The sequence below is a fragment of the Psammomys obesus genome, unplaced genomic scaffold (assembly GCF_907164565.1).
Source record: "Psammomys obesus unplaced genomic scaffold, mPsaObe1.curated_primary_1811, whole genome shotgun sequence".
Classification (NCBI taxonomy): Eukaryota; Metazoa; Chordata; class Mammalia; order Rodentia; family Muridae; genus Psammomys; species Psammomys obesus.
In genome coordinates, this window is record NW_026595981.1 from 5,106,092 (window position 1) to 5,119,730 (window position 13,639).

General features: G+C 36.7%; 1 protein-coding gene across 6 annotated transcripts in view; it reads left to right on the plus strand.

Moving 5' to 3' along the window:
• Nf1 (neurofibromin 1) overlaps window positions 1-13,639 on the plus strand; it is a 236,566-nt gene that overhangs the window by 74,384 nt on the left and 148,543 nt on the right. For all 6 annotated transcript variants that reach the window (XM_055620212.1, XM_055620216.1, XM_055620214.1 and 3 more), the window contains 3 exons: window positions 4,561-4,692; window positions 10,318-10,452; window positions 13,504-13,617. In XM_055620212.1, the coding sequence (XP_055476187.1) occupies window positions 4,561-4,692; window positions 10,318-10,452; window positions 13,504-13,617 (381 nt within the window). The remainder of the gene's footprint in view (window positions 1-4,560; window positions 4,693-10,317; window positions 10,453-13,503; window positions 13,618-13,639) is intronic.

Consider the following 13,639-nt stretch of genomic DNA (forward strand, 5'->3'; position numbering starts at 1 on the left):
GCTATCCTTTTTTAAAGCTATTTTACAGGGGAAAATGACTGCTGATAAAGTCACTTAGTGACACATTCATTTTGCTTTGTGGAGTGCTAATAGCATTTTAGGATGCTATTTTTCTGTTTTCAGCCTGGCCTTGTGCCTTGCAGGACATTGATCATTTTGGTGCTCAATTCATGAAATGGTGACTGTGCTATATCTCCTGCTTAGTGAATAAATAAGTGCTCGGGGGGACAGTACTACCCTCGGTTGAGTATCACTGACTTAAATTATAGATAGAAATTACATCAAATCTAATTAGTTCCAAAGAGGTTAGTTTAATGAATCTAGGTGTAGATAAAGCATGTTTATATAAAAAGCTGTGTGTTTGCCAGTGTAATGACTCAGGCCATTGCCTGATTTACTCACACCACTGACTTGTTCCAAGGTTTAGTTTTAAAGGTAAACAGCAACAACAACAAAAAGATTATTTCTCTAGTCCACAAGTTTATATGTGCTTATTAAAAAATATTACTCCCCCACCCCTTTGATTCAAGATATTAGAAGTATTCCCCTTATTAATTTGATAACTTTATATAAATGGTTAAAATTTAATAAATCCAAGTTTATAGTCTTTGAATATTCTGTGACTAGTTACTTTAATCGTGAAATATTTTTGTCTATAATTGAATACATAGAGCACTTTCAAGCATGGACTTGGCACTGCTGTAAGTGGCTGAGCTGCTCCTTTCTGGGTTTCAAGCATGCCTGGAGTGTTAGTTCCTGCATGCCTCATTGTGCCTGATGAAGGTGTGTGCACCCCTTTCTAAGGAGTGCTGCATGTATGAAGGCAGAGGGTGTCTGCATCTGGGGACGTTTGTGTATAGAAAGCACCGTACTGACTAATCTGTAAATACATCAACATCCGTTCAGTGGAAAAGCGTGTAAAAAACTTACATAATGCCGATGTGTCTTCTTGTTTGTTTGTTTTTTGAGACAAGGTCTCAGCATGTAGTTTTAGATGGCCTGGAACTCACTGTGTAGATTAGGCAGGTTTTACACTCACAGAGATCCGCCTGCCTCATGAGTGCAGGGATTAAAGGGCTGAGCCACCATACCAGGCTTCCAAAGTGACTTTCAGGTTATACTTTCAAGTCCTTAGAAATTGCTTGGTAAATGGTTTTTTGTTAGAGTTCACCCTCTACCCAGGCTTGAAGCTAACAAACTGACTCTAAATTACTTTCAATTGTTAAGGACTATTTTTGACAGTTAATATGTAAATTTATGCAATTGAATATTAGAGTTACACTGGAAATTTTAAGTAGGAAAATGTTTATGTTTTCAAGTCACATGAATTGTTTCCTAGATTTATGGAGTCTAGATCTTAAATATATTTGTATATACTTTCTTTTTAAACAGTTTGGTTAGTACACCTTCTATGCTGTCCTTTTCCATGCCTTTTAAGCCAGTTTACAGTTTTAAGAATTACTATGCTCCCCTAACAGGTAGAAGTTGTATTATTTTTGGTGGGTTTATGTAGAATTAGAAATGATGTTTGGAGTTTTATTTTGCTTCTGTGAAATGTCCTCCTACGTAATTTGTAAGTACTGTGTTTAAATCTAAAACATTTCAATTTCTTTTAAGAATTTTTAAGTCTTCACTATTTAATTTTGATGCAATATATATTTTGAGCAGTTTTAAAAATGGTATTTGTACTGTCACTTTTTGAAAATGATATGCACTAAGAAATAAACTATAGTTTTAAGATCTGTGTTACATACTTTGTCTGTATACACTTTGAAAAGGTTAAATTAGATGTGGAGCTAGGAAATTAAAAAATATACATGCAAGTGAACTTGCGACAATTGGGATAGTAGTTCCTTGCAGATTTTTCTTGTAGCAGCTTATTGTAGTTTGCTTATTAATAATTATAGTTTGAAAGTGATCTCTGCCAAGAGGTAGTTAAAGAAATATTTTCAGGGTACTTGAAAATCATTTACATACCCTCTTGAGGAATATACATAATGTATTTATATAAGTATAAATGTTTTAATATAAAAGTTTTTATAAAACAGTTATTAAGGGGAAATGTTTATTGGCTAGTTTCAGAATGGACACACTTTTTAGTAACTGATCATAATACTAAGCTTTTTTTTTTTTTTCACTAACTCAGTGATGTCTAATTTTTTGTTTCTATTTATTTGAAAGTATATCCTTTACCTTGGAATAAATGAATTAATTCCTTATGAAAAAAGAAAATTACAAAATTACTAAATCTTAAGTCTGAAAGTTAATCTGTAGTACATATTACTGAGGTACAGCTTTACAGTTATGAGAAATTATTACATATTAAGCTGATGGTGGCTTATGCTTGTAGTTCTAGCATTTAAAAGCTGAGGCAGGAGAATCATATGTTCTAGACCAGTTTGGATAACATAGTGAATTCCAGTAAGGTCCTCTGTTAAAAACAAACAGAGGTACACTTCAGCCAAAGCTGAGAACAGCACCCCTTGCCCCCAGGAGTTTGTGTAAGATGTTAAACGGGATGGTTATCTATTTAGTTTATTGATTTCTAGCAAGATTTTATGCAATATGTAGGGAGAAGTAGGGACTCCATGTACTTTTTTTTTTTTTAATCGTTGAAACAAAACATGGAAATTCAGTTGTGTTGATTGAGCTGGGCAAATCAGTGCCCCGAGAGAAATCTGTTGTATAACTATGGTGCTTAGTGTTGCCAACCTTATAAAATGTGAAGATGGGCCTTTGAGCATGTCCAGGAAAGATTATCTTGATTATGTTAATTCAGGTAGGAAGGCCTGGCCACCGTGTGGCATCAGGCCCTGGTCAGTGCTAGAGAGTAGAAAGTTGGGCACCAACATGTGTTCATCACTGTTCTTCATTCCTGTTCATGGATTTGATGTGAGCAGCTCTCTGCTTCTAGCTCCTGCTTCTATTCCTTACTTGCCACTATAACCTGGAACTGTGAGCTAAATAACCTTTTTTTTGTTTGTTTGTTTGTTTGTTTATTTTTGCTAAATAACTCTTTGCTTTTGTCAGGATATTTAAGTACAACAACATGAAAAGAAATGGAGACAGTAAACTATGTCAGTTGTAGGAATTAACTAAATTAAATAACTGAGAGACAATAACCATATCTTAACATTCCCATTTTTTAATTAATGAATTTTCAATCTGTGTGGTTGTTTTGTCTGCTATATGCCTATGCACCACATGCATGTTTGGTGTTTGCAGAGGCCAGAAAGAGGGTGTTAGATTCCCTGGAACTGGAGTTACAGATAATTGTGAGCTGCCATGTAGGTGCTGGGAATTGAATCAGGGTTCTCTGTGAAAATAGCAAGTATTCTTAACTACTTTTCTAGGTCCGAGTTTATTTTTTAAGATGAAGTCTTGCTTTGTAGCCCAGGCTGTCCTTGAACTTCCTCATGCCTTGGCCTTCCTTGGGTCAGGATTAAAGGTGACCACCACTCTGCCCACCTTAATTTTGTATGTAGATTTCTTGCAAATAGTTTGTCAAACAAACAAAAAAACCAAGCCCACTAGTAGGATGTGTGAAGCTGTTAAATCACCTGTAGTTACTATATGAATATATTATTATTCTATCAGGTTTCTAACTAGAGTATTACAAATTGACAATTTAAATTTTAAGCATATTGGTTTCATGCATAATCTATATAAGTAGTGAACATTTATCCAGTTATTTTTTGTAAACTGATAAACTTTAGTGGTTTTTCACAATTATAATATTTTGAAAAATTTAAAACAGAAATATATTAATTAAATCTGAAGAAAAAGTCAGTAAAGATACACATAAATAAATAAAACAGGCTTTATTAATCAGCTAGGTAGGCTAAACAGAAATAGGAAAATATCTATATAAAATAATTATTAAAAAGTCCTTAGCTAGGTCTGGGGATGTAGCTCAAGTGTAGACCACTTGCTTAACTACACAAGCCCCAACGTCTTGGCTTCAATCTCCAGCATTATAGAAATAAAAAGACTTCCCTAGGATCAGCTGTCTTTGTTTATGGTGACTATGTAATTGTCCATGTGTTGTGCCATCTGCTTATCGACTTAAAGATTATCGGTTTACTAATGCCTTTACTTCATTTACTAATTTCATGTTGTTAGTTGTTGTTTGTAAGCATTTAACTAATGATTTCAACATTGTGCTGAACCACTAATCTCATGGAAAGCTGTGATGATAGCATTCTTACCTGGTGAAAAGTACATAATATATGCATGTGTTTCTGAAATGTGTTAGATAACTAAACTTTTCAAAAGGACAATGATTGGCTAAAGAATTTTGCAAATATTTTGTTTTTAAATTCAGTATGACATTGTTGAGAAAGGACAGCTTTATTTGCACATGCTCATTATTATATTTTAAAGTACAGTGTGTCTAGTTAGTGTTTGACTTAAAGACATTTGAAGACTTTGAAAATCATATTGTGTGTTTGCATGGTCTTAGAAAGTTTCTCACAAAAGGATAAAAGCTAGCATTACTGTGGTTCAAGAGTGTACAGCTCATGTGATTTTTGTCCTCTCTGTTCTCTGGTTTTTCTCTAGTCTGCGTTGGATTGGTGGCCTAAGATCGATGCTGTATACTGTCACTCAGTTGAACTTCGAAATATGTTTGGTGAAACACTTCATAAAGCAGTGCAAGGCTGTGGAGCACACCCAACAATACGAATGGCACCAGTAAGAGACCCTGAGTTTTGAATTCCTCCTGTATACTGCGTTTTTAGTGTCTTCATCTCACCCCTGATGACTTGCGTTTAGAGGGCTGGCTGGGCCCTTCCTTCCCTATGAATGCTGTATTGCAGTGCCATTGCTGCCCAGTGAACAGTATTTGTTTTTCACTATTTCTGTTAGTTGACCTTTAAAGAAAATTTTCCAGAATTTTAACTGTTAACCTCTTAGTGAATGTCACCTTGCTTCTTCTGTTTTCAGTTTAACTTTTTCTTACTCAGGTATTTTGATTGGTTTCTTACTTTCAAGGATGAGCAATGGAAGCAGACCCCTGTGTTAGAGTGAATGACCTGATGCTGAATAGTACACAGAAAAGTAGACATAGAGTGAAACAGCTTTCACTTAAAGATGTTTATATTTTAGTCAATACAGTCATTTAGAGAAATCTGAGGAAAAATTGGTAGGCACTTTGACACTGATGTTTACTTAACCCTAACAAAGCTGTACTTTGAAATTGTATTCCAAGAGATTGGTTAAAATAGAATTTAAAGCTCATAGAACGTGAGTTCCCACCACTAATTATAGGATTGTGTCCGTGATTTCTTTACTTATATGTAGGAAGAGCATTTACATGGCAACTCTTGACATTGACTGGTGGTGCTTTGTCTCTGCTTATTTTCTGTTCTTATTGGCTGCTGTCGTTCACATGGTCAGATGCCAACCAGTCACTGTTTTGCATGGCAGTGGGCTTCTGTGGCTGTAAGTATATATGACCCATTGTAACTACCTCAGAAAAGTCCTCTATTTCTTTGACTTTTCTGTGTATAGTTACCATTATAGTCACATCATGTCATTTCAAATGAAAATGTAGCATGTCTTCACCTGTTGACTTTATCTAATAAACTGTCCATCTCACACTTATAATTTGAACAGCTTCCTCCCTGGCATGCTTCTCTTTCCAAGATCTTACAGACAATATACAAAATATGCAGAATGATTTGTTTACTCCTATCCAGTTGTCAGTAGCAGTTTCTGAGGATTTTAAAATTATACCAGATGTTCAAGTGAGGAAGTTTTTTTTTTTATAGAGGGTGCTTTGGCATTATTTATCCTGAAAATAATAGCCAAAAGAGCATGTCTTTGATTTTGTTTTTTTTCCCTGCAGTGCTGGAGATCAATCCCAGGTTTTCCATGAATGCCTGACATGTATTGTACTATACCCCATCCCCCAATGGTATTTTATTAAATAAAATTTAATATGCAAGCTTAGTTTAGTTGACTTTTTGTGATGAACAGTACACAGTACCTTTTTAATGTTAAAAAATTGTTACAGGTACATATGTTAGTGGTAACATATAAAGTAGCTATGTAAATATTACTTAACCAGATACTATTTTCCTTAAGTTTTAGTAATGTCTTAAACCCATCTACTCCCCCCCCCCTTTTTTTTGCATTAGGAGGGAATGCTAACAGTCTAAACCAGGGCCTTTCCTTTGTACAATTGTACCGCTGAGCTGTATCTCCAACCCCAGATTCCTATGTGCTGGGTGTAGCTCATTGGTGCAGTGCTTACTTAATATGCATTGGCATTTAGCACTGCAAAGAATGACTTTGTGTTTATTCCCTAAGTTTATTATACCTCTTCTGCTGATAAGGTGTATAATAGGAATTATTGGAAGAACCATATTTGCTTTCTGTTTAAATTCAGCCTAACACCTCTGCCACTTAATTTTTAAGCACGAGTGCTGAAACAAAAGGAATCCCCTTTATTCTTTTGAACAGCCACAGATTTGATTAATAATCTGGCTTATTTTACATATTGAGGTTTCTTAGATTTGTTTGTTAGTTGGCCTAGGCGCCCTGCAGTATACTTCTGTCACTGTTTTCCTCAAGCTGGAACTAGGGAGGGTTTCTTGTGGCTCAGTGACATGGGAAGAATTTGGCTTTATTTTTATTTATTATTATTTTTTGAAGTATCAGTCTACATTTAGTTTTCAGAATCATTTTCAAGCTTTTTCCCCCTTTGGGATACAGGCTATGTAGCTTTGGCTGACCTTGAACTCACTGTCTTCTGTTTCCACATTCTCAGTGTTTTAAAAGATTCATTTATATTAGTTTTGATTACATGGGTGTGTGTACATGAAAGCATGTGCCCCTGGAGGCCAGAGGCCTTAGATTCCCCCTGAAGCTGGAGTTACAGGTGAGTCTGAGCCACCTGATAGGAGTGCTGGGAACTAAACCGGCCTTTGGTAAAGCAGTACACACTTCACCTGAGCCATCACCCTAACCCTTCCCAGCCTTTCCTTGCTCTGTGTATTTGTCTCTATAGGATTTTGAGTGTATGTGTGTAATGGCTCTAGGGAAACTTTCTGGTCAATGTTTTCATCAGAGAAAATGAAAAATTAATATGACTCAATTATATAGAGTAAGAACGTTTTAGAATTTGGGGAAATCTTTAAGATAAGCACCATTCATCTTTGTGCTAGTGTGCACATAGACCATGGGTGCGAATGCTAGAATTGTGGGTTACTCCGTGTTTGCTTTGCTTGAACTGATTTGGAGATTCTTAGGAATTCAGTTGAGGCTTCATTTTGCTGCATAAGTAGCTGTCCAGAAGTTCTATCTATCTGGGCATGATGGAACACACCTTTACTTCAAGGTCTTGGGTGGCAGGCATATCGTTGTGAGCGTGAGGTCACACAGGGTGACACAGAGAAGATCTTACTGTGTAGCCCTGGCTGTCCTCCAACCCAGAGATCTGCCTGTCTCTGCCTTCTGAGTGCTAGAATTAAAGGCATGTGCCCTCACCGCCTGGCTCTTAGTAAAATCTTGTTTCAAAAAAAGGTCCTGTCTATGAAAAGGTAAACTGATAGGTATTTTAAATTTTGACAACTGCTTGGTATTTTGGAGATGTTACTTGTTACCAAGAACTATTTACTTGAGGGCTGGAGAGATGGTTCAGCAGCTAGGAGCACTTGCCCTTACAGACGACCCGAGCTTGGTTCTTGGTTCTTGGTTCTTGGTTCCAGGGGATCTGACACCCCCTTTTGACCTTTGCCAGCACCAGCATCTGTGTGGTGCACAAACATACATACAAGCAGGTAAACTACTCTCACATGTGGAATTTTAAAAAAGCTTAAAAATACTAATTACTTGGATGTTGTTTTTCTTAAACAGGATAAAAATAAGTTGTCACTTTTAGCCCTCATAGTTCCTCTTTCTGACTCTTCTGTAGAGCAGTTATGAAGATGCTTTGAATAAACTCACTCAGTTCCCTAAGATTTATATATAGCTTGTGTTGGGTGGGATTTTATTATTGTAATTCTTTGGAAGTGTTTTGTCTGATTTGTTCTGATAACCAAGCAACTAGGCCAAATCTTGTTAAAAGAATTAAAATGTCACATGGCCAGTGAATGGTCAAGCCTAGTTAGTTCTGAGGTTGCTTTGACATCCAGCCTAGTGTCAACTCCTCAGTTGTCCTCTTTTGATAGCAAATTAGCTTGATGGCTAATGAAGCTCTCACTGTATCAGCGCAGGCTCTCCAGCTCCCAGACCAGCACCAGGCACACAGTGGGTATGCTGCGTGTGTGCTTGTTGAATGAATTAGTGGATGAATTTATTTGACTGAAATAAAAATGTGTCTATTTGTATTTTTTCTCTTCTGCAAAACCAGTTTAATAAAATTTGTAGAGTAAGATGACCCTCTAAAGACCTGTCTTCATAATGTTTGTCTGGGTACCATGTTTCTAGGTATTGTTTAAAATGCTGCTTTTGATCTTTGAAACTAGCAGTTTTCATATGAATATTGTACATGTTTCCTTTTTTTGTACTTCAGTATTTTTAAATTTTTGAAATATTTTTCAGCGGTAATAATTTACATTTTAAAACTAGAAATGTGCTTTAATAAAATTAAAATGTGAAGTTTTTTCTTTTTGTCTTGGATGGGATCTCGGCATACACGTTTCTTACCATGCCTCTAAGTCAGCCCCATGGTCTCAAGTTAGGTGTTTTCAGTTCCTAAAAACTCTCTAGACCTCTGCCTTAGGAATCTCTTGCCCGGCGTAGCTGACTGTCTTTCACCAGAGCACGTGTGTCACTTTAGATCTGCACTGCAGAAGATAAGTTAGTAAAGAAGCCTCTTTTTAAAAATACATCTACTTTAGAAACAATTTGTTAAGCAGCAAATTGTTCCTGACTTTGTATAACCCACTAATACTAATGCCCATTAAACTGAAAGAAGTATTTGAAATTTCTCAAACTTTAGATTTCCTACTAGTCAGTTACACTATGAAACAAAATAACATTAACACCTGACATTAAACTAAAAAATATTTTAAAAATGGTTACTGAATCAGAGAAAACTTTTGTACCAGCTGATTGTCACCTGATTGTGTGGTTCCTGTGAGATCTTGCATCACACTCAGTTACATCATAGTAAATTTGTTCAGGGATGGTTTCATCTTGATTTCCAGTTAGACTTTGAAACACACGCACGCACGCACACGTGTATGCACACACACATATCTATAGAGCAAACACTACACAGAAGTTATTAAGTTCATCTAATAAACATTTGCTTAGTGTTGGAGAGTTTGGGTACTTCATTTCTTAAACACTTAAAAATTGAGACCTGTGTGTGTTGTGGGATGTAGTCATCTCCAGCTGTTAACCGTGAAAGGAAACAGCTTGTCTACAGAGACATTTTCTTCATGGTTGAATAAAGGCTTCTTCCCTGCTATCGCTGTATCTTTATATGCACTCAGTGCAGGAATCCAGGTCAAAGCAGATTTATTTTTGTGTGTTAGTTAAAGAAAATATTTTATGGGGCTAGAGAGAAAGAGTGAAAATGAATCCAGAATGTAATTGCTAGATTTTTTTATTGACTGACTAGTCATAATTTTTTTAATTGACCATAATATCTTTGTGATTGAACATTTTCACCAAAGAGTTCTATTTTATGAATATTCTTGTGCAAAAAAGGCAAATGCATGCATTCTATAACTTAAAAAGAAGAAATGCCAGCAAAATAAAAAAGTGAGTTCATTACTAAAGCCATACAGAGGTTGCCTACAGAGAATGCTTCCTCAGCTCTAAAGAGCATACTTTAGTTCTGTCTGAAAGTGGATGTGAATCTCCCTTCGTGTAGCACCCTAGGATTCACAGTAGTTTTCATTTCTTTTAGGAGTGATGCGTCTTACCGTTGATAATGTTGCACAGGCTATAGGGTATTTGTGTATGTGCATGCGGGTGTTTGCTAATTTGAATTCTCCAGGACGTATAGTTGTGTAAGATAGAGACCCAATATTTTTCTTCTTACATTTTCATATTTAAGAACCAGTTTTTTAAACCCAGGAGTAAACTTGATATTATGCCTTTAGTGTTTTAGGTTTTTATTAAACATTATTACATTTTATTATATAAGAACAATGTACATGCTATAAAAATGTTTTTTAAAATGCAACGTTAAATGTATGCTTATTAGCTTGTTTCTACCAGTATCATACATTAGGTCGTATGCAATGTGTGTTTTCAAGGCTTTTAAAATAATTTTTATAAAAAGTATAGCTATTATTCTGAATCTGATGCCTGATTGATTGATACTAAGGTGATGTCATGTTTTTGTTTTGTTATTAGAGTCTTACATTTAAAGAAAAGGTAACAAGCCTTAAATTTAAAGAGAAGCCTACAGACCTGGAGACAAGGAGCTATAAGTATCTTCTTTTGTCCATGGTGAAACTAATTCATGCTGATCCAAAGCTTTTGCTTTGTGTAAGTATTTTCAATGAAATGCTTTGATATTATTTCACTAATTTATTTGAGCGGAAAGACCAAAATCCTTTCTAATTATATGAGTAACCTCTAAGACATTGCCAAGAAAACTGACTGCCAGAGAATTGTAATATAATTAAATCATGTCTTCTAATCTTTCCCTTATCACTGAACTGTCTTTAGTGACACCATTTGCCCTTGTTCTGTCTTAGCTCATGCGTTATAATCAGGCATATCCCTGGGGTCACATGGAACGAGCAGCTGTAAAGTCAGTGTGCTCTGTGTCTATCCAGTCATCTGTTTACCATTGCTGAGACAGTTGCTTTTATAGCAAGCTCCCTGTGTTCTTTTGTCATCCGTCTATTGTCATTGGCTCTGCTTAACCACATTAGAAAAGACAGTAAAAATGAGAATGATTAGTATCCAGTTATTGCCATAACTGTTTTTTATTACCTCAGATGGTATTAGATCCCTGAGAACATCGCTTTGGTACACAGAGTAATGAAGAACTAATGTGAACACTGTAACCAAGTGATAGTTACGTGACAGGATTAAAAGCATGGGCTCTGGAGAAAGAGTAATTGCTAGAAGGAGATTTATTTAGCCTCTGCACCTTAGGTTTGGCATCTGAAATAGTAGTAATAATAGTTCCTACCTCAGAGAATTCGTTAAGAAGAGTGAAGTAGTATGTATAAGGCTTTCAGGAACAATTCCTGGCATATAATAAGCAATAAAATTAGTTACTTCTACTATTAATAAGATACTCTTTGCATTAACATTAATGTCCAGGTAAAACAGCTTGAATGGTTCATAGGATGGCATGTTCAACTTTTACCAGGTCTGTCTAGTCCCCGGAAAAAAACGTTCTGTATAATTTTCTATTGCTTTACTCAATTTCAGGCTTTAAAAATGCTTTGGTGCTTTACAGTTTTGCTGCTGTGCTATTCAGATTACTAAAATACAGGCATTCATAACTAAGTGCCTATGGATCCAAGAAGTCTGTGTGTGTGTGTGTGTGTGTGTGTGTGTGTGTGTGTGTGTGTGTGTGCGCGCGCACGCGCGCGCGCCTGTGCACATGTGTATTTGTTTGGTTTTTAAGCCAAAGTTTTGCTGTGTATATTGAGTTGGCATTGAGTTTGCTCTGTGTACCATACTGACCCGGGATTTGTTGTGTTTCCCCTAAACTAGACATTCCTGACTGCTGCAATTATAGGAATGTGCCATCATGCCTCTACTCCAGAATTTTAAAAACACTTACACATGATAATGAGAAATAATGGACACAGAGAGGATGAAGGTCCCAAAGGATTGGTTACCCAAAGAAGACTTATGATCTTTTTGCACTTTTTGAGAAGTCCACCCAAATTTGAGAGCCTGATAGAATAGTTAGATCCTTGGCTTGGAAAAATTCCGTGAAGCTTTGTCAGTAGACTGTGACAATCGTAACACTTTTTTTTTTCTTGGCTTCTCTGGTGTGTGCGTGAGCTGTGATGGCATCTCACTGTGCATGCCACATAATGCTAGGGTCAGCCTGTTTACATGGCTGTAATTTATGTCCAACAATAGCCCAGAGTCACCAGTGTCCTTCATGTTAAATAGGTTATTGTTTGAAGAACAAGGGTTGAATTGTTTGAGGGAAAAGAGTTTAAGTAAAGTTTGCTATTTTCTAAGAGTTAGGAAAATCCTTTTTTATTTTCCTTGATGATGTTGGGGACTGAACCAAAGTTGTGTAATGCAGGCGAGGGTTCTACCAGTGGCCTAGCCCTGTCCTTTGTGGGGTTTTTGTTTTGTATTTGGTGGGGTTGGGTGGGGGCTGGGTTTTTCTTTGATAGGTCATTGTCACTACTTCTGACCCAAGCCTAGCTCCATGGAAATTGTGTCCTTTGCTGCCATCTAGTGGTTAAATAACTTCCTCCATAACCACAGGAAAGTAAAATAGAATATTTTACGCATAAATTCTAAGCCTTAGTTAATAAGAGAAATGTAAAAATGGTCTCAATCATGGTATCTTTTTAAAGTAATATGATTCCATCTTCTGTTTTTACCTTATTTGTCCTGGTTCATGTCACTCCATGTTTTTCCAGCTTCCTAAATAACTGCCATCATTTCTTATATTCCCCAATCATTTCTCTGCACTAAGTTGTAGTGTCCTCTTTAAAAATCTTGTCGTGCCTGGTCCATCTTTTGGCCAAAGTTGCTCTTGGGTTAAAGATCAAACTCCAAATAGAAGTGCAAGTTCATTCAAATCATCTGTCCTCTGTTATTTCTTCTGCACCTAGCATTTCCCTTTTGTCTTCTCCCATCTCGTCAGAGCGCCTGCCCACCAGTCCCCTTTCCTTGCTTCTCTACTTCTTCTTGCTCTTCCCTCAGCTTACAGTCTGCTTCTTTTTCTTCCTTATATAGCATTTCCTGCTCATTCTAAACTATTACCAATGTTCTGTGGAGACCTACCTGACTGCGCCTCATTTCCAGCCTCTAGGTCTCCTAGCAGAGGTTCCTTTACAGCTCTTACTTCATTTGCAGTTTGGCATCTGTCTAGTAGTTTAATTAGTACTGGCTTTCCTTATGAGACTGCTGGAAAGCCAGGGGCATCCTTTTTTTTTTTTTTTTCTCTTTTGCTGTCTCTCTCTCTCTCTTTCTTGCTTTCTTTCTGTCTTTCTTTTCTTTCCTTTTTTTTGTTTTGTTTTGTTTTTTTGAGACAAGGTCTCTCTATCATGCAGCTGTGTCTGTCTTGGAACTTACTGTGTAGACCAAACTGACCTCAAAACTCACAGAGATCTGCCTGCCTCTGCCTCCCAAGTGCTGGGATTGAAGGCATATCAGATTAGGGGACATCTTTTTTTTTTATTGTTTGAAGGTGCTGGAGAGAAGGCTCAGTGCTTAAACACTTCCTACTTTCTCAGAGTTCCTGTGTTTGGTTCCCAGCACCCACATCAGGCAGATCACCATTGACTTTAACTCCATGGCCACCTGCACACATGGTACACACACAGACACGTAAATAAATACATTTAATGAAAATAAAAATGGAAGTTTGCTTTTCTCTTGCAGAATCCAAGAAAACAGGGTCCTGAAACTCAAGGCAGTACAGCAGAACTAATTACAGGCCTCGTCCAACTGGTTCCTCAGTCACACATGCCAGAGATTGCACAGGAAGCTATGGAGGTAAGGGGAAGTGGATTCTGGG